The sequence below is a fragment of the Triticum aestivum genome, chromosome 7B (assembly GCF_018294505.1).
Source record: "Triticum aestivum cultivar Chinese Spring chromosome 7B, IWGSC CS RefSeq v2.1, whole genome shotgun sequence".
NCBI classification, from domain to species: Eukaryota; Viridiplantae; Streptophyta; class Magnoliopsida; order Poales; family Poaceae; genus Triticum; species Triticum aestivum.
The window spans coordinates 598036726-598045467 of record NC_057813.1 but is presented as its reverse complement, the minus strand read 5'-3'; the positions used below and the strand labels follow the sequence as shown (position 1 = coordinate 598045467).

Genomic DNA, 8742 nt, shown 5'->3' with positions numbered 1-8742 from the left:
CTTGATAGTTTTTGCTCTAGTGCTTCACTTATATTTTTTAGAGCATGGCGGTGGCTTGATTTTATAGAAATTATTAGTCTCTCATGCTTCACTTATATTATTTTGAGAGTCTTTTAGAACAGCATGGTATTTACTATGGTTACAAATTTGGTCCTAGAATGATGAGCATCCAAGTTGGGTATAATAAAAACTATCATAGGAAGTGAATTGGATGCTATGATCAATTTGTTGCTTGATAATTGTTTTGAGATATAAAGGTAGTAATGTTAGGGTCATGCTAGTGGATAATTATGAAATTGAGAAATACTTTTGTTGAAGTTAGCAAGTCCCGTAGCATGCACTTATGGTAAAAGTTGTGTGACAAATTTGTTGCATGCGGTGCTCTTTTGATTGTCTTACTTATGAGTGGTAGTCGGGGACGAGCGATGGTATTTTCCTACCAATCTATCCCTCTTGGGGCATGCGTAGTAGTACTTTGCTTCGAGGGCTAAGTAGACTTCCGCAATAAGTATATGAGTTCTTTATGACTAATGTGAGTCCATGGATATACGCACACTCATCGTTCCACTTTGCTAGCCTCTCTTATTACCGCGCAACTTTCGCCGGTATCGAACCCATTATTTACCTTCCTCAAAACAGCCACCATACCTACCTATATGGCATTTCCATAGCCATTCCAAGATATATTGCCATGCAACTTTCCACCGTTCCGTTTATTATGACACGTTTCATCATTGTCATATTGCTCTTTGCATGATCATGTAGTTGACATCGTATTTGTGGCAAGGCCACCTTCATAATTTTCATACATGTCGCTCTTGATTCATTGCATATCCCGGTACACCGCCGGAGGCATTCACATAGAGTCATATCTTCTTCTAGCTTTGAGTTGTAATTCTTGAGTTGTAAATCCATAAAAGTGTGATGATCTTCATTATTAGAGCATTGTCTCGGTGAGGAAAGGATGATGAAGACTATGATTCCCCCACAAGTCGGGATGAGACTTCAGACTTTACAAAAGAAAAAAAATAAGAAAAAGAAAAAAAAGGAGAAAGGCCAAAAAAGAAGGCCAAAGAAAAAAAAGGAAAAGAAAAAAAGGAAAAGAAAAAAAATAAGAAAAAAATGAGAGAAAAAGAGAGAAGGGACAATGCTACTATCTCTTTTTCCACACTTGTGCTTCAAAGTAGCACCATGATCTTCATGATAGAGAGTCTCCTATGTTGTCACTTTCATATACTAGTGGGAATTTTTCATTATAGAACTTGGCTTGTATATTCCAATGATGGGCTTCCTCAAAATGCCCTAGGTCTTCGTGAGAAAGCGAGTTGGATGCACACCCACTTAGTTCTTTTTGTTGAGCTTTCATATATTTATTGCTCTAGTGCATCCGTTGCATGGCAATCCCTACTCACTCACATCGATATCTATTGATGGGCATCTCCATAGCCCATTGATACGCCTAGTTGATGTGAGACCATCTTCTCCCTCTTTTTGTCTTCACAACCACCATCTTTTACCACCTAAGTGCTATGTCCATGGCTTAGGCTCATGTATTGCGTAAGAGTTGAAAAAGCTGAAGCGCATTAAAAAGTATGAAACAATTGCTCGACCCGTCATCGAGGTTGTGCACGATGGGTGTATTTTGTGTAATAAAAATGAAGCATGGCCTAACTATATGATTTTGTAGGGATAAGCTTTCTTTGTCTATGCTATTTCGATAGGACATGATTATTTGTTAGTATGCTTTGAAGCATTATTACTTTTATGTTTTATAAGCTTTTATCTTGAATCATTTGGATCTGAACATTCATGCCCCAATAAATAAAATTACATTGAGAATTATGCTCGGTAGCATTCCACATCAAAAATTCTATTTTTATCATTTACCTACTCGAGGACGAGCAGGAATTAAGCTTGGGGATGCTTGATACGTCTCCAACGTATCTATAATTTTTGATTGTTCCATGCTATTATATTACCCCTTTTGGATGTTTATGGGCTTTATTTTACACATTATGATCATTTTGGGACTAACCTACTAACCGGAGGCCCAGCCCGTATTGCTGCTTTTTTGTGCCTATTTTAGTATTTCAACGAAAAGGAATATCAAACGGAGTCCAAACGGAATGAAACCTTCGGAAGCGTGATTTTTGGAACGAATGTGATCCAGAGGACTTGGAGTGCAAGTCAAGAAGCAGCCGAGGCAGCCATGAGAGGGTAGGGTGCGCCCCCCATAGGGCGCGCCCCCTATCTCGCGGGCCCCTTGGGCGGCCACCGATGTACTTCTTCCTCCTATATAAGTCTACGTACCCCGAAAACATCCAGGGAGCACCCGAAACACAATTTCCATCGCCGTAACATTATGTATCCGTGAGATCCCATCTTGGAGCCTTCGCCGACGCTCCGCCGGAGGGGGAATCGACCACGGAGGGCTTCTACATCAACACCATAGCCCTTCCGATGAGTTGTGAGTAGTTTACCATAGACCTTCGGGTCCATAGTTATTAGCTAGATGGCTTCTTCTATCTTTTTGGATCTCAATACAATGTTCTCCCCCTCTCTTGTGGAGATCTATTCGATGTAATCTCTTTTTGCAGTGTGTTTGTCGAGATTCGATGAATTGTGGGTTTATGATCAAGTTTATCTATGAATAATATTTGAATCTTCTCTGAATTCTTTTATGTATGATTGAGTTATCTTTGCAAGTCTCTTCAAATTATCAGTTTGGTTTGGCCTACTAGATTGGTCTTTCTTGCCATGGGAGAAGTGCTTAGCTTTGGGTTCAATCTTGCGGTGTCCTTACCCAGTGACAGAAAGGGTTGCAAGGCACGTATTGTATTATTGCCATCGAGGATAAAAAGATGGGGTTTATATCATATTGCATGAGTTTATCCCTCTACATCATGTCATGCCTAATGCGTTACTCTGTTCTTTGTGAACTTAATACTCTAGATTCAGGCAGGAGTCGGTCGATGTGTGGAGTAATAGTAGTAGATGCAGGTAGGAGTCGGTCTACTTGTTGCGGACGTGATGCCTATATACATGATCACGCCTAGATAATCTCATAACTATTCGCTTTTCTATCAATTGCTCGACAGTAATTTGTTCACCCACCATAATACTTATGCTATCTTGAGAGAAGCCTCTAGTGAAACCTATGGCCCCCGGGTGTATCTTTTATCATAGTTGCTTTCAATCTACTTTTATTTGCATCTTTAATTTTTGCATCTATATTATAAAATACCAAAAATATATTTATCTTATCATACTATCTCTATTAGATCTCACTTTCGCAAGTGGCCGTGAAGGGATTGACAACCCCTTTATTGCGTTGGTTCTGAGTTCTTTGTTTGTTTGTGTAGGTGCGTGGGACTTTTGAGGAGCCTCCTACTGGATTGATACCTTGGTTCTAAAAAACTGAGGGAAATACTTACACTACTATTGTTGCATCACCCTTTCCTCTTCAAGGAAAACCAACGTAAGCTCAAGACGTAGCATTATGTCCCATGAACTCGTATCCCATATATCATCAATTGCGATGAGGTACCTATTGACAAGACAAAGAGGGAGCCATAGATTAAAAGTTACAACTGTTATAATGATTGGCGAATTTAGGGGCCGTCCATTCACTACGATCAAACGGTGGAGAAATAGGAGTTACGAGGAGTTACGGGAGTAAAATTACATGAAATTACAAATAACTGTGAGACCATTACAAGATTATTGTGGGGCTAATCATTTTCCAAAAGGGTAGATTCGTCCAATTTAGTGCGCAGCGCTGGGAGAAAAGGAAAAAGAAACCTAGCCACGCACGCTTCTTCCCCCTCTGTCGATCCCCTCTCCGTGCCTCCTCCTCTGCCGTGTCGCTGCGCTGCCGCATACTTCTTCCCCCCTCTCCGCGCCTCCTCCTCTGCCGGTCGCTGCGCTGCCGGCTCAGCCACTTCTCCTGTGCCTTCTCCTCCCCGCTCGTCGCTGAGTCATCGACCAGATCGGCGTCCATGTTCAGCAGCGGCGGCGACATCTTCAGCGGAGGAGGCGGGTGGTCGTGGCGGCGGCATCTTCAGCGGCGTCACCGGAAGGAGGGGGAGCAGCCGTGCCCGGATGAGGTCGTCCCCAACTCCTGCATCTAGTCGTTGACCTTACCCACACTGTAGTCGCCGCTGCTGGTCGAGGTCACCCAGGTTGACACCGGCCCCGCCGGACTGCAGGTCATCCTGCCCGACATGGTACATACGGTCTCTCTCTCCTCCCCCCTCATCCCCTATGTTCATCCCGACATGTATTGATTTGATTGGGCAGTTCAATTCGGTGGTTCCAAGCGAGGAAGTGGTTGGATGTGCGATGGCCTAGCGGCGAAGATATGCGATATATTTGTGCTTTGTCGATTGATGCACATGGGGAGCTATGCAGTTACCCTGGAGAGGAATCAAATTTCTTGTAGAATGATATTTGCAGTGTTATTGTTCGTCACGTACAAAGCGCAGGAATCATATTAATAAGTTATACATCTTTTGTGCCATAATTTGCCATCTTGGATAAGGATTGATAGAAGATAGAAGGACCAAAATCATCTACACTTGGTCACTACTAAGTAGCAATTTGCTACTGCAACCCTTCGGGTTTAGGAAAGTGACAGTTTTCAGCAATTGTTTAGCCATAGGGAAGAACATACAACATATCCCTTTATTCTGCCCATTCGTGTCTGATGGAGCAGTTGTAGGACGTTGTTTTTTCTCTTCGATGTTCTTTTCCAGGTGAAATCCATGGCTGCTTTTGAAAACTTAAAATTTGTAAGCAGATGTTTTATTTGCCAAAAGATGGTTGTTGTTCTGCCACTAGACTGACCATCCAGCTTTTAATTTTAGTGTAATATTAAGATATTGCAATTGAACTCTTCTTAAGGTAATTCTCTGTTTTATCTGAACTCACTAAGATTATTTGCTTTTTCTTCGGTCTTTTGCGCATTTAAAATGTCAGAGAAAATTTTGCCAGTCTCTTTAATTTTCACGCAAAGCTAAGATGTTTCCCATTTATAATTTAGAGACAAGCATCTTGTCAAAGCTTAGACTTACAATGGAGACACCATCAGTGGCAATTGCAAAGTTTTGTGCTTGATATGTCAGTATCTTTCTAATCTCCCACCTCACGCGCTGAAATTAAAGGGGAAAGGAGCACACAATGAGCACCCACAAGTAATATATTCTGCCAAATATATACAAGCATGCCTACACAATGCTAGTAATAATCGTTGTGTACAATGGCACCATACATTGTGGAGCAAGGCCAGAACTCTATTTCTTCATCTACATTTGCACAGATGATCAATTATTATCTTCTTGCCTTTTTCAGGTATTTGGCAATACTGGCTCTTGGGCTGCCCAATTGATCACTGAAGCTGGTGGCAAGGTGGTCTCCATCAGAGATGTCACAGGGACTGTCAAGAACTCCAATGGCATTGACATAGCCAAGCTGATGAAGCACTTGGCAGAGAACCGCGGGATCAAGGGCTTTGACGGAGGCGACGCCGTCGACCCGACCTCGCTGCTCACGGAAGAGTGCGACGTGCTCATCCCTGCAGCTCTGGGAGGAGTCATAAACAAGTAATCTTCTATTTCCTCGTCCCATCTCACTTCATCTAATCTTTATCAGATTACTGCTCAGAAGCTCAGTTAAAGTATCCTCCTGGCTGTTATTTTTTGTGTATCTGAATACATTTTTGTTAATAAAAAGTCCGTTCGATTATCTTCTTCTACTAGGGACAATGCTGATGCCATCAAAGCAAAGTACATCATCGAGGCTGTTAACCACCCAACAGACCCCGAGGCCAACAAGGCAAGAACACCAACATTTTGCCACAAAACTAAGCTGCATTTGTTGACACATTCACGCATTGACTGCCAGCAGAGAAATGTTCATGTTCGTGGTGCAGATTCTGGCAAAGAAGGGCGTGCTGATCCTATCGGACATCATGGCCAACTCCGGGGGAGTGATGGTGAGCTGCTTCGAGTGGGCCGTTGGGCGTCCAAGAGGCACTTGACCTTTTCGGATCACGCTGCCATTGGCGTAATCCAGGCCGGATCTATGGAGAGCCCGGCGCAACACCGTCACAGGTGCATATCTCTTACTCTACCTTATTCCTTGCAAGTTCATGGCTTTGCATTACTCTTCAGTTCTGGTTACTAGTTTGAATCTGTAAAAGTATCTGACAAAGCACATGAGCTTTATACAGTGGACATGTAACTAAATTCTGAATGTTGCTTCCTTATGCTTAATGGAGTAGGTGGGCAACTCCCTTTTGTCTAAGATTTATAAATATTATTAATTGACTTGATTATTTGCTAGTCTGTGATATCTATATTCTGTAAAACAGGTCATGACTGATTCTGCAGTTGCTGATTCGATTTTTTGCTTCCAATGCTTTGTTAGATTGATAAGGGCCGGAGCTTCAATGACAAATCTACTATATTCAGCACACAACCCAACTCAGCAGGCACGAGCCATGTCGACAATCGGGGTGGCACTCGGGTGCATGCTCGCCTCGACAGTCATCAAGGTCGCAATAGAGTCGGTGGAGGCTGTGCTCGGCAACGCTGAGAGAGAGTCTATCGAGCATAAGTCCATGCTGTTGTGGCTGAACCGACTTATGGATGCCGACATGCTTGAAGATTTTGAAGATGAAACCGACCTCAACCTGGTATGGATTCTGTCGATTTGGTCACTATCAATGTTGATATGAATGATGTTGTTTAATAACATATTAATATTTTTAGATAATGAACTACATCTAAAACTTTTTTTATGTAGTGAAGTAGATCTGAACCTCACTGTTGGAGTTGATCTTTGAGTCGATGTTAAGTAAAGGCTACATCTACTTGTTGATGCCAAGACCGCCTTTTCGTTCCTAAATGTAGCTGCCTTCTTATGTTTCACCAATAGTAAGCTATATCAACAAATATCTTGATTTGATTGAGGGGAAAGTGAAGTAAAACTAGTCTGTTATCCCAAGTGCAATATCAGTTTTTGCACTGTTTTTGTGAAGCACCTGATTGAAACTAGTTTGTACTGCCATCTCCGCCCCTTTCAAGCCTTCCAGGGTACTAACACACTACATTGTGCCTCTTGCAGTGGGCAGCCACGATGAAGAAGATTAAGATGCCACATAACATGAGATCGATGCAAAAGCGCATATAAAAGATAAAAGAGGACCCTGAGGAGCGGCAAGGTCCCGACATCCAGGATACAACAGGATATGTGGAGGAGGCAGAAATCATCTGGTGGACTGATGATTGCATATCTTGGAGCAGCAGTTATTTCCCCCTCCTTTTGATACAGTGGTTGGAGTCAGTAGGTAGTGATTAGAGTAAGTAGGTAATACTTTTCATTGGAATATAACTTGCAAGTTGATGGATTCAGAACCTTTGTGCTATGAAATACAGTTACAGTAGGAGATTCAGACACTATTCTTGTGATTATGCCACTGGACTATTGTCATTTCCCATTAAAATTAGTTAGGAATTTTGTATATTTAGGCGGTGTATGCCACCGTATTGAATGGACATCTTGGAAAACCAAAATTGTCTCAATTTGGAAGGATGGTTGCTTTATGTGAATTTTTTGCTTGCTTTGCACGCGTTGCAACATGTGCATTCCCATGCCTCAGCCATAATCATTGTCGACAAATATTGCAGTCACCTTTAGCATGGAGCAGAATAAGTATGGCCCCTATTTTAGTTCTCTCTATCATGTTCGCGTGCACAACCTATTTTGCCAATGAGCAAGTTTAGCATCTGTTTGTTCATTGCAGAGCTTATGCTGGTTGCCTGGTTCTTATTGTTGTCCTAGTTGTCTAGTTAGTACCAGAACTCTATTAGAGTAAAGCTAGATGTGACATCTGTTACAGTATTGTTACCCAACAGACTTAGGCCTAGATTTATTAGTTGTAAATTTGTTAGCTCAATGTATCGCATTAGTTTTGAAGCAAAATACGATCTGCAATGTACCAACTCTTGTCCAGATGTCTATATTAGTATAAAAATGGTACATGGTGTTCCTGATGCTATTCTTTCTTCTTTTCTATAGGAGAGGCTGGCATTTGACAATATGATTTTGTGTGTGCATTGACTACTGGTGCTACAGCCTGTAATTTTTCTTGTGGAGTGGACCAAGTAATCCATCAAGCTAGCTGCATTATTGATTCTGTTCCTTTTGCTGGCAAGGTAATAATGTCCCACTCAACTCGTGATGTGAGAGATAGTAGTGTAACCATGATATTTTCATCATTGGTCATGTGTTCTGTATGCTATGATTTTTTCCCTTAATTACCCTGCATCAGCCATAATCATCATCCACTTAAACCAGAACTGTATACTTAAAAAAGAGCCAATGAAAAGTCAAGCATTTGGATGGACATAAGCATACAAATAAAATGCAAAAACATCAGAACATAAGTGTAGCCTTTAATTCAAAGAACATGCTATGAAGATCAATCATTTGGAACTGCCCTTGAAGCGCCTCACCATGTAGCCCACTCATGGTTGTACAAATGGGCTGGACATGGCGTTTGATGGTTTGCGCTTGCGTCTTTGCAACTCCACTTGTTTAGTGATAGTCTCAGTGTCAAATCATTGTTTTACTGGATTACTAGGAGGGGCATTCTTCCTCGGGCGTCCATGTTTACTCTTTGGGGCACCGGATGTGTCTGCTTTCTTTGTAACATCAGGGTCGATGATAATCGTGACATCG

At 41.9% G+C, this 8742-nt stretch overlaps 1 protein-coding gene across 2 annotated transcripts; it reads left to right on the top strand.

Moving 5' to 3' along the window:
* Positions 1–3809: 3809 nt before the first annotated feature.
* LOC123163076 (uncharacterized) lies at positions 3810–7610 on the top strand. 2 transcript variants are annotated; one of them, XM_044580833.1, is made up of 5 exons: positions 3810–4235; positions 5350–5600; positions 5757–6110; positions 6427–6694; positions 7126–7610. In XM_044580833.1, exons 1-5 carry the CDS (start codon positions 4224–4226, stop codon positions 7189–7191), a joined length of 951 nt encoding a protein of 316 aa, XP_044436768.1. In that variant the 5' UTR covers positions 3810–4223; the 3' UTR covers positions 7192–7610. The 2 variants fall into 2 exon arrangements, with proteins under 2 accessions (XP_044436768.1, XP_044436769.1); XM_044580834.1 differs by having other exon boundaries at positions 3810–4226; positions 7126–7195.
* The last annotated feature ends 1132 nt before the right edge of the window (positions 7611–8742 follow it).